At 32.7% G+C, this 19913-nt stretch overlaps 1 protein-coding gene across 4 annotated transcripts in view; it reads right to left on the reverse strand.

Moving 5' to 3' along the window:
• LOC129732763 (lachesin) overlaps positions 1 to 19913 on the reverse strand; it is a 319022-nt gene that overhangs the window by 243819 nt on the left and 55290 nt on the right. For all 4 annotated transcript variants that reach the window (XM_055693966.1, XM_055693963.1, XM_055693964.1 and 1 more), the window contains one exon: positions 16382 to 17148. In XM_055693966.1, the coding sequence (XP_055549941.1) occupies positions 16382 to 16466 (85 nt within the window). In that variant the 5' untranslated portion in view covers positions 16467 to 17148. The remainder of the gene's footprint in view (positions 1 to 16381; positions 17149 to 19913) is intronic.

A 19913-nucleotide genomic window follows, 5' to 3' on the forward strand; every position in this document is an offset into this window, starting at 1 on the left:
TCATGGCAACCATATAGTCGATTCCGTGGTTCCAGATATAAGAAACTCCTTTGGCGCAGCGGTCTTTCAGGGGTGTATATGTTTAGTTGAGCCAATATAGCTGGACAGTCGATGTAGCCAGTCAGTAGTTTAGCAGCGAACACAGCTTGGTCTATTTGACGGCGAACCTCAAGTGGTTGAATACCAAGCAGACGACAACGGTCCTCGTATGATGGCAGGTTCAGTGGATCTTTCCATGGGAGATAACGAAGAGCATAGCGTACGAATTTTTTCTGAACCATTTCCATTCTGTAGGACCAGTTTGCATGATATGGGCTCCAGATTACAGAATTAGACTCGAGAATCGATCGCACTAGGGCACAGTAAAGTGCTTTGAAACATAATGGGTCACGAAATTCATCGGCAATCTTGAAAATGAACCCCAATCGACGGGTTGCTTTGGCGATAATGTTGTTATAATGGTTCTTGAATGTCAGCTCGCTATCTAAGTACACTCCAAGATCTTTCACGCACTGTACACGGAGAAGATGTTGTGACGATATGGTATAATCGTATTCGATAGGGACACGCTTTCTATTGAATGAAATTATGTTGCATTTTCCAACACTCAATGTTAAGCAGTTTGTTGCACACCAGTTCACGAACGTATTTAGATGCTCCTGTAGCGCGACACAATCTCGTTGGCTATGTATAATTTTGAATATTTTTGTATCATCCGCATAAAACAGTCGACATCCGGGTGGTAACAAGAGAGAAGTGTCGTTTATAAAAGTAGCGAAGAGTAGCGGGCCCAAGTTACTACCTTGAGGAACTCCTGAAACGTTTGAAAAACACTTCGAAACAGCTGAACCTATTTTCACGCATACACTTCGACTAGTCAAGTAAGATTTGAACCAGCGTACGGATTCTGATTGGACACCGAGTCGTTCAAGTTTACTAAGCAATATCTCGTGGTCTACCCGATCAAACGCTGCTTTCAGATCCAGGTAAATTGCATCGGTTTGTAAGCTAGAATCCATGCTTTGCAAACAGCGAGAAACAAACTGCATAAGATTAGTGGCTACAGATCGTCGAGGGAAAAACCCGTGCTGGTCGGCGTCAATATAGTGTTTAGAGCTGGCAAACAAAGCGTCATTTATAATAATCTCAAACAACTTTGAGCAAGCACACAGAGATGTGATCCCTCGGTAATTGGAAATGTCACGTTTGTTTCCTTTTTTGTAGACGGGAAAAAGATATGAAAATTTCCATCGGTCAGGGAATGTACACTGCTGCACGGACAAATTGAAGAGCATCGCGATCGGAGTACTAAGAACTTCTCCACATCGCTTCAAAACCGCCGAAGGGATACCATCCGGACCAACAGCGTATGAACTTTTTAGCTTATTCAAGGCAGCGACTACGTCATCTGGACTGATGTGAGGTAATCTGAATGATAATACATCGCGTGGTACTACGTTACTGGCTTCACGAACTTGTTCGGGGGACGCCACCGATTCATTAAAAATTTGCTGAAATTGCTCGGCAAACAGGTTGCATTTTTCATTTTCATTGTTAGCTACATTGTTGCCCAGGAACATAGAAGTAGGCAAACCCCTTTCCTTGCGTTTTGTATTCACAAATGACCAGAATTGTTTCGGGTGTACGCGAAGATTGCTTTGTATGCGCCTTACATACCTATTATACAAATAGCGGTTGTAGTTTCGATATTGACAGCTGGCAGTGGTGAACTGATTTCTGTTATAAGCAGAGCGATAACAACAATATTTCCGCAGCGCAGCTGATCGCAATCGCCTAAGCGTGCGTAGTCGTGGATTCGACCATGGTGGTTTTCGTGGCGGTTCAAAGAATGGCACTGTTTGGGCGAGCACACTTTCCAGCGTACTACTGAAAGAATTAACTGCATTGTCGATACTAATGGATGGTTCCAATACAGCATTCCAGTTTATCTCCGCAAGAGCCGCAGTAAGTGTGGCGTAGTCAGCACGTCGAAAATTCAAAGCCCGAAGTTCCGAAGGCTCGTCGTACACTATTGTCGAGGAGAGGTTTAACGAGAGAACGATAGCAGGATGAACAGCTTCAAGCTCGACCAGCGGCTCGTGTGCAGCAGATACAGAACAAATTGGCAAAGTTTCATCATTTACCCATACAAGATCCAGCAAACGTTCGTTATCAATCAAAATATTGTTGACTTGTGTCAGACCATGCCAGTAGAGTCCATCGAGAAGAGAACAGCAATAAGCGGGCATATAAGAATGCAGCGTGTCCACTGAAGGGTGACCATTGTCCGAGATAAACCAACGCAAACCAGATTGGTTGTAGTCTCCAAAAAGTAGAGCAGGAGTTTTAAGTTGCAAGCGGGATAGTACCATGCCTATCGAGTCAATGTGCTGTTGAATCACCTGAGAATCGGACTTTCGATCAGGGGGTATGTATACGACACCAATACTAATGTCGCTATTTGCCGTTTCCACTATCACCCACAACTGCTCGACAGTGTTGAAAACAGGTGCAGGATCGATGCGACAACTCAACTTCACTGAAACAGCTATTAAGACACCTCCGCCTCGCGTCTTTTGGCTGTTCAGATGAGATCGGTCGTTCCGGAAAACTGTGTAGCGGTTCCCAAAAAGTTGCGCTGAGAAGATACGGTCATCGAGCCATGTTTCGGTAAGCACAATCAAATCATAATCTCCTTCAGAAACTGCTAGGAAAAATGAGTCGATTTTGGTGCGCAGCCCACGCACATTGTGGTAATAGATCCGCATATCAGCTACACGAGGAACAGATTCATGGACCAACGCACTGGAACGTGAAAAAGCATGAGGAACCGGAAGCTCAGATGTACAGTTATACTTGCCTGGCGATGCAGGCTGGAAGACCCCGTCTCCGTCACCGAACACAGGACCGGGACAATGTCGAGGATGAAAATCAGTAGGCAGCGCGACTGTGTCGATCGGATAAGGGGCTTCCATAATGCCTGTTAAAGGGTGTCCCGGGTCCAACAAGTTGATAGTAGCATTTGAAGAGGATGTCAGCAGGCTAGAAACGCAAAGGTTTCCATTGTACGAGTCGCTGGGCGGTTTACTCAAGAATGAACTGCAGGGCTGAGTGCGTGTATATTGCTGGTCACTTTCAGTCCGCGATTCGAGTTTTTTTCAATAAATTCACGAAATAGTATGCCTTCTGGCCATGAGGAAGGCAATAAAGCATGCTGTTTCAGGGCAGGGGGGAGACCGATTTTGTATGATACAAATGTCATTGTTCCGATATCCTTTCCTTTTGGAACTAATCTGACAACATCCGATGGTTTTTCGTTGTCCAGGCAGCGAGCAACAATTTGACATACATCGTCATCAGTTATTAGTGGTTGAAATCCCGAAAGGTACAACCAGAATTTAGGTGGCGGTGCTTCAGGAACGATAAATGGCACTGACAGTCCGCTCAAATCTACTGAATTCGTCCCGCGATCAGCAACTGCAACACGTACCGGCGTTCCGTTATTTCCTCGACGTCGCTTTACACCTAAGCTAGGCCATTTCGCTGTACTAAGTGGCTTCGGAGTAATATTCGGTTCCGGTTGAGGTAATGATAAACAATCCACTTTCTGGCTCAAACGTTCAACGAATTTGTGCAGCTGATAAATTTGTGTTGATATGTCGCTTGTATTTGACGGGGGAGCACTGTTTTGTTCGGTTTTATCAGCCAAATATGAACGAATGCTTCTGCCTTGCAATTCGTCTCTGCACAGCAAGCACAAAAACATTGCTTGCCCAGTAGCAAACAATTCCTTGTGAGCGCGATTATTGAATCCACAGCATTTTTGGCTGATGTGGAAATATGTATCACAAAATCCGCAGCGAACTGGTTCCAGATCATTAACAATCAGCTGGCAAGCTCCGCACAGTTTCGTATCCATTGCCGCTATTGTCTATTGTGTTAGCGAAATGAACAGTATACAGCCGGTGGCAGCACGGAAAGCGAAATAAAAATTGCAGCAAAATCACTATCACACGTCTCAAAATGTACTAACTTCACTGTCTTTTAGAACGCGGCAGTCTAATGAATGCGTACTACCAAAATTTTGGTTAAAACGGTTAAATTTACACTATAAAACAATTATTTAAACGGAGATAAAAACACACTTCTTCTAGCATCAATAACACATACACATACAATCTTTATCTTTATCTTAATCTTTATCTTTATCTTTATCTTTATCTTTATCTTTATCTTTATCTTTATCTTTATCTTTATCTTTATCTTTATCTTTATCTTTATCTTTATCTTTATCTTTATCTTTATCTTTATCTTTATCTTTATCTTTATCTTTATCTTTATCTTTATCTTTATCTTTATCTTTATCTTTATCTTTATCTTTATCTTTATCTTTATCTTTATCTTTATCTTTATCTTTATCTTTATCTTTATCTTTATCTTTATCTTTATCTTTATCTTCATCTTTATCTTTATCTTTATCTTTATCTTTATCTTTATCTTTATCTTTATCTTTATCTTTATCTTTATCTTTATCTTTATCTTTATCTTTATCTTTATCTTTATCTTTATCTTTATCTTTATCTTTATCTTTATCTTTATCTTTATCTTTATCTTTATCTTTATCTTTATCTTTATCTTTATCTTTATCTTTATCTTTATCTTTATCTTTATCTTTATCTTTATCTTTATCTTTATCTTTATCTTTATCTTTATCTTTATCTTTATCTTTATCTTTATCTTTATCTTTATCTTTATCTTTATCTTTATCTTTATCTTTATCTTTATCTTTATCTTTATCTTTATCTTTATCTTTATCTTTATCTTTATCTTTATCTTTATCTTTATCTTTATCTTTATCTTTATCTTTATCTTTATCTTTATCTTTATCTTTATCTTTATCTTTATCTTTATCTTTATCTTTATCTTTATCTTTATCTTTATCTTTATCTTTATCTTTATCTTTATCTTTATCTTTATCTTTATCTTTATCTTTATCTTTATCTTTATCTTTATCTTTATCTTTATCTTTATCTTTATCTTTATCTTTATCTTTATCTTTATCTTTATCTTTATCTTTATCTTTATCTTTATCTTTATCTTTATCTTTATCTTTATCTTTATCTTTATCTTTATCTTTATCTTTATCTTTATCTTTATCTTTATCTTTATCTTTATCTTTATCTTTATCTTTATCTTTATCTTTATCTTTATCTTTATCTTTATCTTTATCTTTATCTTTATCTTTATCTTTATCTTTATCTTTATCTTTATCTTTATCTTTATCTTTATCTTTATCTTTATCTTTATCTTTATCTTTATCTTTATCTTTATCTTTATCTTTATCTTTATCTTTATCTTTATCTTTATCTTTATCTTTATCTTTATCTTTATCTTTATCTTTATCTTTATCTTTATCTTTATCTTTATCTTTATCTTTATCTTTATCTTTATCTTTATCTTTATCTTTATCTTTATCTTTATCTTTATCTTTATCTTTATCTTTATCTTTATCTTTATCTTTATCTTTATCTTTATCTTTATCTTTATCTTTATCTTTATCTTTATCTTTATCTTTATCTTTATCTTTATCTTTATCTTTATCTTTATCTTTATCTTTATCTTTATCTTTATCTTTATCTTTATCTTTATCTTTATCTTTATCTTTATCTTTATCTTTATCTTTATCTTTATCTTTATCTTTATCTTTATCTTTATCTTTATCTTTATCTTTATCTTTATCTTTATCTTTATCTTTATCTTTATCTTTATCTTTATCTTTATCTTTATCTTTATCTTTATCTTTATCTTTATCTTTATCTTTATCTTTATCTTTATCTTTATCTTTATCTTTATCTTTATCTTTATCTTTATCTTTATCTTTATCTTTATCTTTATCTTTATCTTTATCTTTATCTTTATCTTTATCTTTATCTTTATCTTTATCTTTATCTTTATCTTTATCTTTATCTTTATCTTTATCTTTATCTTTATCTTTATCTTTATCTTTATCTTTATCTTTATCTTTATCTTTATCTTTATCTTTATCTTTATCTTTATCTTTATCTTTATCTTTATCTTTATCTTTATCTTTATCTTTATCTTTATCTTTATCTTTATCTTTATCTTTATCTTTATCTTTATCTTTATCTTTATCTTTATCTTTATCTTTATCTTTATCTTTATCTTTATCTTTATCTTTATCTTTATCTTTATCTTTATCTTTATCTTTATCTTTATCTTTATCTTTATCTTTATCTTTATCTTTATCTTTATCTTTATCTTTATCTTTATCTTTATCTTTATCTTTATCTTTATCTTTATCTTTATCTTTATCTTTATCTTTATCTTTATCTTTATCTTTATCTTTATCTTTATCTTTATCTTTATCTTTATCTTTATCTTTATCTTTATCTTTATCTTTATCTTTATCTTTATCTTTATCTTTATCTTTATCTTTATCTTTATCTTTATCTTTATCTTTATCTTTATCTTTATCTTTATCTTTATCTTTATCTTTATCTTTATCTTTATCTTTATCTTTATCTTTATCTTTATCTTTATCTTTATCTTTATCTTTATCTTTATCTTTATCTTATCTTTATCTTTATCTTTATCTTTATCTTTATCTTTATCTTTATCTTTATCTTTATCTTTATCTTTATCTTTATCTTTATCTTTATCTTTATCTTTATCTTTATCTTTATCTTTATCTTATCTTTATCTTTATCTTTATCTTTATCTTTATCTTTATCTTTATCTTTATCTTTATCTTTATCTTTATCTTTATCTTTATCTTTATCTTTATCTTTATCTTTATCTTTATCTTTATCTTTATCTTTATCTTTATCTTTATCTTTATCTTTATCTTTATCTTTATCTTTATCTTTATCTTTATCTTTATCTTTATCTTTATCTTTATCTTTATCTTTATCTTTATCTTTATCTTTATCTTTATCTTTATCTTTATCTTTATCTTTATCTTTATCTTTATCTTTATCTTTATCTTTATCTTTATCTTTATCTTTATCTTTATCTTTATCTTTATCTTTATCTTTATCTTTATCTTTATCTTTATCTTTATCTTTATCTTTATCTTTATCTTTATCTTTATCTTTATCTTTATCTTTATCTTTATCTTTATCTTTATCTTTATCTTTATCTTTATCTTTATCTTTATCTTTATCTTTATCTTTATCTTTATCTTTATCTTTATCTTTATCTTTATCTTTATCTTTATCTTTATCTTTATCTTTATCTTTATCTTTATCTTTATCTTTATCTTTATCTTTATCTTTATCTTTATCTTTATCTTTATCTTTATCTTTATCTTTATCTTTATCTTTATCTTTATCTTTATCTTTATCTTTATCTTTATCTTTATCTTTATCTTTATCTTTATCTTTATCTTTATCTTTATCTTTATCTTTATCTTTATCTTTATCTTTATCTTTATCTTTATCTTTATCTTTATCTTTATCTTTATCTTTATCTTTATCTTTATCTTTATCTTTATCTTTATCTTTATCTTTATCTTTATCTTTATCTTTATCTTTATCTTTATCTTTATCTTTATCTTTATCTTTATCTTTATCTTTATCTTTATCTTTATCTTTATCTTTATCTTTATCTTTATCTTTATCTTTATCTTTATCTTTATCTTTATCTTTATCTTTATCTTTATCTTTATCTTTATCTTTATCTTTATCTTTATCTTTATCTTTATCTTTATCTTTATCTTTATCTTTATCTTTATCTTTATCTTTATCTTTATCTTTATCTTTATCTTTATCTTTATCTTTATCTTTATCTTTATCTTTATCTTTATCTTTATCTTTATCTTTATCTTTATCTTTATCTTTATCTTTATCTTTATCTTTATCTTTATCTTTATCTTTATCTTTATCTTTATCTTTATCTTTATCTTTATCTTTATCTTTATCTTTATCTTTATCTTTATCTTTATCTTTATCTTTATCTTTATCTTTATCTTTATCTTTATCTTTATCTTTATCTTTATCTTTATCTTTATCTTTATCTTTATCTTTATCTTTATCTTTATCTTTATCTTTATCTTTATCTTTATCTTTATCTTTATCTTTATCTTTATCTTTATCTTTATCTTTATCTTTATCTTTATCTTTATCTTTATCTTTATCTTTATCTTTATCTTTATCTTTATCTTTATCTTTATCTTTATCTTTATCTTTATCTTTATCTTTATCTTTATCTTTATCTTTATCTTTATCTTTATCTTTATCTTTATCTTTATCTTTATCTTTATCTTTATCTTTATCTTTATCTTTATCTTTATCTTTATCTTTATCTTTATCTTTATCTTTATCTTTATCTTTATCTTTATCTTTATCTTTATCTTTATCTTTATCTTTATCTTTATCTTTATCTTTATCTTTATCTTTATCTTTATCTTTATCTTTATCTTATCTTTATCTTTATCTTTATCTTTATCTTTATCTTTATCTTTATCTTTATCTTTATCTTTATCTTTATCTTTATCTTTATCTTTATCTTTATCTTTATCTTTATCTTTATCTTTATCTTTATCTTTATCTTTATCTTTATCTTTATCTTTATCTTTATCTTTATCTTTATCTTTATCTTTATCTTTATCTTTATCTTTATCTTTATCTTTATCTTTATCTTTATCTTTATCTTTATCTTTATCTTTATCTTTATCTTTATCTTTATCTTTATCTTTATCTTTATCTTTATCTTTATCTTTATCTTTATCTTTATCTTTATCTTTATCTTTATCTTTATCTTTATCTTTATCTTTATCTTTATCTTTATCTTTATCTTTATCTTTATCTTTATCTTTATCTTTATCTTTATCTTTATCTTTATCTTTATCTTTATCTTTATCTTTATCTTTATCTTTATCTTTATCTTTATCTTTATCTTTATCTTTATCTTTATCTTTATCTTTATCTTTATCTTTATCTTTATCTTTATCTTTATCTTTATCTTTATCTTTATCTTTATCTTTATCTTTATCTTTATCTTTATCTTTATCTTTATCTTTATCTTTATCTTTATCTTTATCTTTATCTTTATCTTTATCTTTATCTTTATCTTTATCTTTATCTTTATCTTTATCTTTATCTTTATCTTTATCTTTATCTTTATCTTTATCTTTATCTTTATCTTTATCTTTATCTTTATCTTTATCTTTATCTTTATCTTTATCTTTATCTTTATCTTTATCTTTATCTTTATCTTTATCTTTATCTTTATCTTTATCTTTATCTTTATCTTTATCTTTATCTTTATCTTTATCTTTATCTTTATCTTTATCTTTATCTTTATCTTTATCTTTATCTTTATCTTTATCTTTATCTTTATCTTTATCTTTATCTTTATCTTTATCTTTATCTTTATCTTTATCTTTATCTTTATCTTTATCTTTATCTTTATCTTTATCTTTATCTTTATCTTTATCTTTATCTTTATCTTTATCTTTATCTTTATCTTTATCTTTATCTTTATCTTTATCTTTATCTTTATCTTTATCTTTATCTTTATCTTTATCTTTATCTTTATCTTTATCTTTATCTTTATCTTTATCTTTATCTTTATCTTTATCTTTATCTTTATCTTTATCTTTATCTTTATCTTTATCTTTATCTTTATCTTTATCTTTATCTTTATCTTTATCTTTATCTTTATCTTTATCTTTATCTTTATCTTTATCTTTATCTTTATCTTTATCTTTATCTTTATCTTTATCTTTATCTTTATCTTTATCTTTATCTTTATCTTTATCTTTATCTTTATCTTTATCTTTATCTTTATCTTTATCTTTATCTTTATCTTTATCTTTATCTTTATCTTTATCTTTATCTTTATCTTTATCTTTATCTTTATCTTTATCTTTATCTTTATCTTTATCTTTATCTTTATCTTTATCTTTATCTTTATCTTTATCTTTATCTTTATCTTTATCTTTATCTTTATCTTTATCTTTATCTTTATCTTTATCTTTATCTTTATCTTTATCTTTATCTTTATCTTTATCTTTATCTTTATCTTTATCTTTATCTTTATCTTTATCTTTATCTTTATCTTTATCTTTATCTTTATCTTTATCTTTATCTTTATCTTTATCTTTATCTTTATCTTTATCTTTATCTTTATCTTTATCTTTATCTTTATCTTTATCTTTATCTTTATCTTTATCTTTATCTTTATCTTTATCTTTATCTTTATCTTTATCTTTATCTTTATCTTTATCTTTATCTTTATCTTTATCTTTATCTTTATCTTTATCTTTATCTTTATCTTTATCTTTATCTTTATCTTTATCTTTATCTTTATCTTTATCTTTATCTTTATCTTTATCTTTATCTTTATCTTTATCTTTATCTTTATCTTTATCTTTATCTTTATCTTTATCTTTATCTTTATCTTTATCTTTATCTTTATCTTTATCTTTATCTTTATCTTTATCTTTATCTTTATCTTTATCTTTATCTTTATCTTTATCTTTATCTTTATCTTTATCTTTATCTTTATCTTTATCTTTATCTTTATCTTTATCTTTATCTTTATCTTTATCTTTATCTTTATCTTTATCTTTATCTTTATCTTTATCTTTATCTTTATCTTTATCTTTATCTTTATCTTTATCTTTATCTTTATCTTTATCTTTATCTTTATCTTTATCTTTATCTTTATCTTTATCTTTATCTTTATCTTTATCTTTATCTTTATCTTTATCTTTATCTTTATCTTTATCTTTATCTTTATCTTTATCTTTATCTTTATCTTTATCTTTATCTTTATCTTTATCTTTATCTTTATCTTTATCTTTATCTTTATCTTTATCTTTATCTTTATCTTTATCTTTATCTTTATCTTTATCTTTATCTTTATCTTTATCTTTATCTTTATCTTTATCTTTATCTTTATCTTTATCTTTATCTTTATCTCTATCTTTATCTTTATCTTTATCTTTATCTTTATCTTTATCTTTATCTCTATCTTTATCTTTATCTTTATCTTTATCTTTATCTTTATCTTTATCTTTATCTTTATCTTTATCTTTATCTTTCTCTCTTTCCCCTCCTCATCCTGGCTCTTTTTTAATACCCTCAAAACTCAATCAACCTTCTTTCGAATGCCTAGCGAATTTTTCAAAGTGATGCTTATGTCACCCAATTAAACTAATTGAACGGAAATTTAAAAAAAAATATTAATTACACACTTCCTATTATTAGAGATGAAACCCACTGTATCATAAAAAGAAACTGTGGAAATTTTATGATCTATGGGCACCCGATCACCGGAATAGACAATCGATTTTTCAGTCTTTTCCACCTAGAACAGACCCCTTGTTGAATGTTTTTCCTGTTTAAACATAAAAAAAAATCACAGAGTCTATTATTCCTTATAATATTCATATCAAAACATACTGAGAATAGGAAAAGAAAATGTTTTTTTCCTCCTAAGCCTTCTCGGCCTACATATTTTTTTGTACAAAAACTTAACACTGCCCCTCCCGTTTCATAATCACGTTCTTGCAAAATGAAATTATAGTTAGATAAAGTCATTGACCGAATCAATTTGTTGTGAAATAAAGCAATGCAAGGTGAGCTCGGGTAACTTTGATCACTCTTCACGCCTTTTTGTGAGTTTGTGATAAAAAAGCGCTCGTATACCTTGGGATTTGTCGTAATCTTGTGAGGATTGTGTTTAGATATGTGTAAATTAATACTATTAATGCATTTCTGCTAATATGTACTGAAAGTTTACTGTATTTTTAGCGATTTTTATTGCCTACAAACAATCGATTCAAGCAGATACAAAACAACAAGCTGCGATAAGTAAAGCATTTTAATTTGGTTCCAAGATTAGATAAAAAAGACAAAAAAATATCATTACAGTGATTTTCATTGGAAAATTTTTCCTCAAAGGCAATGTTGAGTCTTAATAATCTCAACAGCGTATTACATATTTTCTTCTTCTCAATGACAATTCAGAACGTCACGTAACATGCAACTTTGGACTATTGGATAAGTCATATTCTACGTGGACTAGTTTTTGGTGATTCAAAAACCCCTTTCCTCACGGTGGACAATCGGTCATATATATTTTAAAAATTTTGTATGAATCTTAGACATTCGTCAACATAAACTGTTCACGTTGCATGCGAACGGCCCCCAAATTGCTTCACATATTAATAAACCCATTCGTCGTCTAAGACCGTTCAAATTCGTTTAAACAGAAAAGTTTCACTCCGAATTCAACAAAACAATAAGGTGACCAAAGTCACCCTGGAATGATGAATGACGAAAATTTTTTAGAGTATATCTAAAAACAGCAAAATTATCGCTAAGCTATTGAAGTAGTAACTGGATCTTGCTCAATGCATGTCAGTAAGCATTTTGAAAATATCAAACCATGTTGTGTTCAGTATATTCTTGAAATATATAAGATATATTCAAAAAAGTGATCAAAGTCACCCCAGTTTACGTTACGGTACAGAAATGAATGATCGCACAATAATGTGAAAAGTTTACCTCGTTCTTTCATAATGTGAATGACCTGAGCAACATTTTCATGTGGGTTTTCACAAGGCGTCTACAAGGATACTCAACTCTCTAGAAGTTCAATAGTACAACGAAGGATGGAAAAACTCGTATCGCATAACAATCATTCTGGTATCATTTCTGAACGTGCTATTTATAAGCTTTCAATCCTAGCAAACCATCGCTATTAAAAGTTACACATTCTCAAGCTTGCAAGAGACAACTTAGAAAAAAAGAAATATATGGTAGCTTTCTTGGTTGATTTTGTTTCAGTATTGCCTGCTGTAGGCGGAGTGAGCAACATATAGCGAGTGTTTCATGAAAGAATCATAAACGATTGCACTCAAGCGATCGCAATGATTCTTTCAAATGTTGGTTGCTTGTAGGCGTAATTCGGCTACTCCACGTCGTGCTTTCACCGTGATATACCACGATGATTCTTGGTGATTTCAAGTATCAGATGCTAATGCACCATGCTACAATATCCGTAAGCATTGATGATGACGTACCACAACATATCTAACTAATGGTAGCAGTGGTCATAGGCTCCTACAGGAAGCATTGATGATACCTATTTGCTCCGGCAAGCAAACAATTGAACGCAATCTAACGTTCATTTGGATTCATAATTTTGTATCACTGGCGATAATATCTCAAAGCTTCTCGCGATAATGTTGAATGCAAGTGAACTTGGATGCAATAAATACTATCGTGTTTGAATCATTCAATCTCCTTCTATGGTATTCGGAACGGGGACGGGACACGAGGCATATGGACGCTAGGCATATGGATGTTAGGCATAGTATGCTAGGCATACAGACGCGAGGCATAATGGATGTGAGGCATAATGGATACGAGGCATACTGCCAAAAGGCATAACGGACGCGAGGCCGAATGGACGCAAGGCCGAATGGACGCGAGGCCGAATGGACGCAAGGCCGAATGGACGCGAGGCCGAATGGACGCGAGGCCGAATGGACGCAAGGCCGAACGGACGCAAGGCCGAATGGACGCGAGGCCGAATGCGATGTTGTACGATCGCATGAGATCCAATTCTGTTATTCAGTTGTTATTATATTCCTAAGCAGTTTAAGTTGGATATAATACTTTTCTTGAAATCATGCGGCGAAGACGCATAAACGAGGGCAAGGAAACGAGGCGGCACTAAGCCGCCGTGGTTTCCGCAGTCCGAGCCGGCCGCCGACCCGCCGTCGGAAGCGGCGGCCTCTCGCACCCAAACGACTGATCTACTGGTTTGCTAGGTCTACTCAAACAGAGTTTTCTTCCCTTAGTTAAGTCCGAACGAGCGGTAGCGAGTAAGGACAGCATTCGCTCGAACAGCGAGTCGGCCGAAGGCCGCGAGTGTATTGCTTTCCAAATGACACTTTGAAGCGAAATACACGTTTTTGAATGCTGTGATGATGATGGCGATAATAACATATTCCGCATCACTTTCCCATGGCCTTGTGTCCTTTCGGCCTTGTATCCATTCGGCCTCGCGTACATTCGGCCTCGCGTACATTCGGCCTCGCGTCCATTCGGCCTCGCGTCCATTCGGCCTCGCGTCCATTCGACCTCGCGTCCATTCGGCCTCGCGTCCATATGCCTCGTGTCCATATGCCTGCCGTCCATTATGCCTAGCGTACTATGCCTCGCGTCCGTATGCCTCGCGTCTGTATGCTTAACGGGGTGTCATCATTCGGAACCCTTAGAAGCGAAAAACAATCAGCAGCGTTTCTATGGACAACTTGTACGAGAGTGGAAATAGTTGAACGATAACTGATAAATCAAAGAACACATTTGCATGAAATATTGCTAGTGAGTGAACTTTTCCATGCTTGAGTACAACTACAAAAAAGTTCCCTGCAGCGCAGACAAAGCTTCAAAACAACAAACGTTGACTAAAGGAAATCCATGCCAGACGATCTAAAATACGCAAAAATTTAATCGACTATTTTTGATTCGAATAAAACATTGCGCACGGATTTGGTTTAGCGAACGGAATTTTTATTTTTGGTCACCTAAAATTCATTCTAGGACAGTTTTTCTATGCGTTCAAGGATTTCTGAGCTAAAACCTTTGCCAAAATTAATGCGCCCGCTTAAAAAAATTCTTTAAGCGGAAAACTCGCAGTTTGCTCAGTGATTTGAAAAAAAAAATTTTACAAGTGCTACTTGAGAAGTGTTTGTTTTAAATGTAAGAAGGCAAAGTTTTTATCGAGTTCTAGATTCAGCGTAAGTCACATTCTAATTGCTTTGAATGAACTTTCAATTGTCTAAGCTTTAGTTAGGTACGAATAAAAACTTACTAATCATTCGAACTTAGTGCTGAAAAACAATGGTCACAAACAATATATTTTGGCATATCGATTTAGCTTGTTCCGAATTTAAAGTTCATAGTACAGCTCATCCAATGAAACATACGCTAACATAAACTATTCACATTGTTTCCAACTTCACGAAAATTCCACAAGATAATTGAAGTACTAACTGTATGCATCAAACAACCAACAAGTATTACCCTAATTAAACTGCACTTTTACTTATTTGAACCCACTCGAACAATGTCGAAACCCTGCTATCAATTCTTTTGCTTGGGATCACTGATGTTGTAGTGTGTGCTCTCTGACCGACAATAGGAGAAATTCCGAACAGTAAATATGAGTTATCTGTTTACGAAAGGGCACGTAATGAATGGCACTAATTAGAATCCCGAGAGGGGAGCAAACATTCTGTCCAATCAGGTCTCCGAGCAGAGGAATGCCAAGACAAGCTATGTACATGTAAATTATTCTCGTCAATCAGCATTAGTATGGTTAGTGGTATGTGACAAGTAAAATGGTAATGCGATTAGGTAAAACTGATTATGACCTCTTGAATACGAGTTTGTGAAGAGTTGGGAGTCTGAATGTTACCCGACTGCATAAAACAAAGAACACAACATATTGCTAAATAGCTTATACAGAAGAATATTGTTCCCAATTGAGTTGGTTATATAAGGAGCTTGTTTAATAATTTCAAAACATACATGGTGCTTGAGATGTCCAATTGGAAAAGAGAACCCACATATGTGGCAAGCATGCCCCACAGATCAACCCTCTTAAACTTTTCAACTAATTTGGTCACAGAGACTGTGGTTCTAGTAACGTAAAAACTCACAAAGTAATCAGTTAGGTTTAAGCGAAACCGAGGTCAATTAACAACTTACCCACTGAAGCATAAGTTGTAGTTTTTCTTGACAGATCCATTAAGCTGGAGTTTAGAGCTGCTAGTAGAAGGTAACTTTTTTCCGCTGAACAATAACTTATCTAGTTCTGATTAGTATTCGGATTTACAGTATTAAAATAGCACCGCAGTAAACTTTTTCGCTAGAAAAAACATTGCAGGTTGGTTGACACATACTAAACATCTATTACAGAGCGAGGTTACGCAAACTTTCCAAATCAATATGATGCCAGCATATTGTTGTCAAGTTTTGGAGTTGTAGATTAAATCCAGACGTTACACATGGTAAACCTACTTCGAAACTGATTGCCGTCAGATAACAAAACAAAAGCAGAGAATTGATTCAGAATGATTCAGCGAAATTCAGAGTTCAACATTTTATACTTATAGAATCGAGCTGAAAATTTTTGATGTTATTCTCCCCCATGAATTAGCAACGTAGCTTATACATGCTGTAAATAAGAGCTTGACCTTTGCTAAGCTCTCGCTTCTTGATGTGAATGATAAATGATTGCATGGAGGTTGATTGAGCCAATCAACCTCGTAAGGATTGCAATAGAAACCGATCGAGAAAGAAAAATTACCAAAGCGCGTAATGAACAATGGGCTTACCTTGGAGAGCAGTAGACTGGGATCCGAGCAGGCATTCCACGAATAGTGTGAGTACCATCACAATTTGCATGTAAACAATCTCCATTGTTGGCTTACTCGGCGAGAATCCTGCACGGTCCGGTACCAGTGGGAGTTGTTGATATTGACTTGTGATTTTTTCCCTTCTCGCTTTCTTCCTACTTGATATGCTAGGTTGGATATATGCATACAACAGTTCACTCTCCCCGACTTCACCGGCTTTCCTGCTTCGGTAGAACTATGAAAACAATTTATCCGATCCACTGATTGCCACCAGACCACGCTGTTTGCTTCCACTTAAACATGAAAGGATGTTCGTTCATACTGGATGTTTTCTTCGTACCACTCGGATTCGCTCTTTGGCCCTTTAGCTGCTACCAGCGAGCGTGGGTAGCACAGAAATCGACCACAGAATCAGCGCGTGCCGGGGTGAATCCGAACGAGGGACAACTGTAGCACTATTGGTGTTCCTCATGATTCGATTTTTATGTAGATTCAGCTTACATGAACAACACTTTTCACTCACCAGCTTCACTGGCACTCCGTTGCTTTGCATTTTAGTCACACACTCACTTCACGCTTCGGCTCCTGGATAAAGCGACAGTTCTACAAGGATTTTCAATCTATTTCTGACTTCTGAACGTTTATTGTGCATACGAATGTTCGCAGGAATGGAACGTCAACGCCAATCTCCTTTTTACCGGTGGATGAAATTAAATTTATCCTTTAACACCAGACGAAAAGTAGCACTGTAATACAAAAGAAAAACAGCGATTTATTCAGCATGTTGCATTTCGTATATTGAAGGCAAGATACCGGGAGTATAGTTTTCGAATCTTTCTGGTGAACTGTTAGCCTAAAAAATTTCACATTGAGTTTGTTCATAAAATGGAATTAGATATTGAAAATAGGCAATGTTTCCATTTAATTCTACTTCCAAAATGCCGCTTAAATCTTTCGCAGATACGAATTTTGCTTATTACTTATCAGCATCATAGGTGCTTGTATTGCAGTCCACATAAGCACTGATGATGGTTAGGAAGTAATAACCAAACTACGTATCTGTAGATGATTCAAGTGGTCTATATAAACAAGGAAAATAATTCAGTTTTACGAGTTGGATTGGAATTCATTCATTTTAAAAAGTAAACAACAGTAACAGTGGGAGATTTCATTTTGTTTTGTTGACATAAATTCAGCCTCTCATCGTATTCAAACCTCGTAGGTCTCTGAAAACAGACGAAGTGGTCATATCGGCTTTAACCAATGATTACAGGAACTAGACACGACAAGCGCTTCATCTTATGCGGAAGATGAATTGATATGACTACTTTCAAAGTATTGTCACCTCACTATCGAAACTCTGCTCGATAAGTCCGATATAGGTCTTTAGAATATGATGTGGGAAGCTTACTTCACGTACACTGACGATAGCAGTGTGCATGATACGAACTCGTGTTTTAATTTGATCATAAAATCGATTTTGCACGAGTAATGATAGTTGTCAGTGATTCAAAGATGTTACTGATGCCTAATGTGGTTCACACTGGTACTCCACTGTCAAATAGAGTTGTATTGACAGCCCACTCTTGGAGAGAAATAAGGTTTTAAACGGTTTATATGCGGTGAAATGTAATTCTCTAATATAAAAAATATATTTTGAAAACATTATCAAATAGGTTTCTGCAAGCGTTTTGATGTGAATAACTATTAGAATTCATTCTAAGTTTCCTCTCGAATTTAATAATCAATTAAGTTTTCTTTTGGCAGAACTGCTAGCGCTAATTTAATTTAGTATTGATGATTAAGGAAAAAATAAGCCCCACAGTTCCGTTTGAAATAAGCATTCTATTGTATAAATATATACTCAAATTCCTATCCACTGATATGACAATGAAGTAACTTTGCATGCTCTGTTTTAGACAGAGGCACTTTGAAAAGAAATAATCAGAATTCTACTCTACAGAAAAAAATATTTTTTATTGAAAATGCTGTCTCAGATTTAGATTACCATTCCTGTGAATGTTGGTGCCCTTACAGAAAATAACTTTTTCAGAGCTGATGAGTTTTCCATAAAACCAACGCAGACGCGACGAACCCGGCGAGCGATTACTCTGCCGCGCTTCTGCGAATGGTTGAAAAGCTAATATCTTCTCAAGGCAACTATTTTGAGCTTTCGGGCAACATTTTTTTACTAATTGTCAATCATGATATCTTGCAATTCCACAAAGAAAGCGGGCGACCATTTTGATCGACCATTTTTTATTTAGCTGGAACTTCGCACACATGCTCCTGTGGGCTGAAATTGTCATTTTCAGCCATTTTTTAATCACGTCTAATTTGCGAAAAGGGTTTATGCGACTTTACCCAGGACCCTAACTTACAACCCGCTGATTAACGGACCTGCACCAACGGCATTATTTCCTCATGCGTGATCCCGGAGATTTTTGGCCTCCGACGAGCGTGGTTGGTGGAGACGTTACCAACTACGCTAAGCCTCCCGCCTATTCGGCAAAGTTTTTTTCCTCATATATTATTCGGCAAAGTTGTACATAGTAATTCATCCCTCCAGAAAAAAATACATCGGGGACAATATTATTTTAACTCCGCCTGCAATGGATCGCTTTAGAGCTCGTACGAATTAACTTGAACTATTGAGAACCAGAGCAGGGGGTCCAAAGCCCCTGTAAAAGAGAATGATTGTAATCAGAGATGCCAGATGTTTTTAGGAAATGTCTGCAACTGCTTGAAAAACCAGAAAAATCTGCTTGAAATCTGAAAATAATCTATCCGTGATTCGAAAAAATTTCGCTCGCGGAGGCAAAAGTCTGCAAAAATCAGCATACATTCTGAGGAAATCTGCGCAAAATTAAGGTGACTCTACAAAAATATTAATAAAAAACTGTAAACGGACTCTAAAATATGCGTTTTGCAGACAAATCTGCACATCTGGTATCTCTGTTTGTAATAGATATGATCCATGGTTATTAGGTAAACGTGAATTGATAAAACCCTTAATACAAGATGTCACGCGACCCGTGTCGAGGGATGAATGACACAACACATGGCCACAAATTACCTAACTGCGAACAGAGCCAGTAGCGTACCAGGGCACCCTTCACTGTATCTCTGCCCTTACTGCGTTAAGCGGGACTATGGCGCAGCGGACCTCTGTTTCCCTAGCTTCTCGTGGGATTCACATGGGCAATATAAATATAACAAATTTCAACAAAAATATCACCAGCAACCAACAGGAAACGGAGGAAGTGGTCGAACAAACACTTCTGGATCAGGAGACAAAGGCAGGGTTCAACCTTGACAGCGATTCGTAGTAAGGTTGCCCATCCACTCTCTCCAAGATCTTTGTCTACTTTGGGGACAGACGCAGATAAACCTTCTAGTCTGCCTGCTTCCCGTAAGGAGAGAGCGAAGCGTCTCTCCAATGTGCAGAAGCGCAAGTACGCGGCATACCTGAAAGAAGGCCACTCAAGAGATGAAGCCAGAGCGCTCGCCC

Source organism: Wyeomyia smithii, chromosome 3, assembly GCF_029784165.1.
Source record: "Wyeomyia smithii strain HCP4-BCI-WySm-NY-G18 chromosome 3, ASM2978416v1, whole genome shotgun sequence".
Classification (NCBI taxonomy): Eukaryota; Metazoa; Arthropoda; class Insecta; order Diptera; family Culicidae; genus Wyeomyia; species Wyeomyia smithii.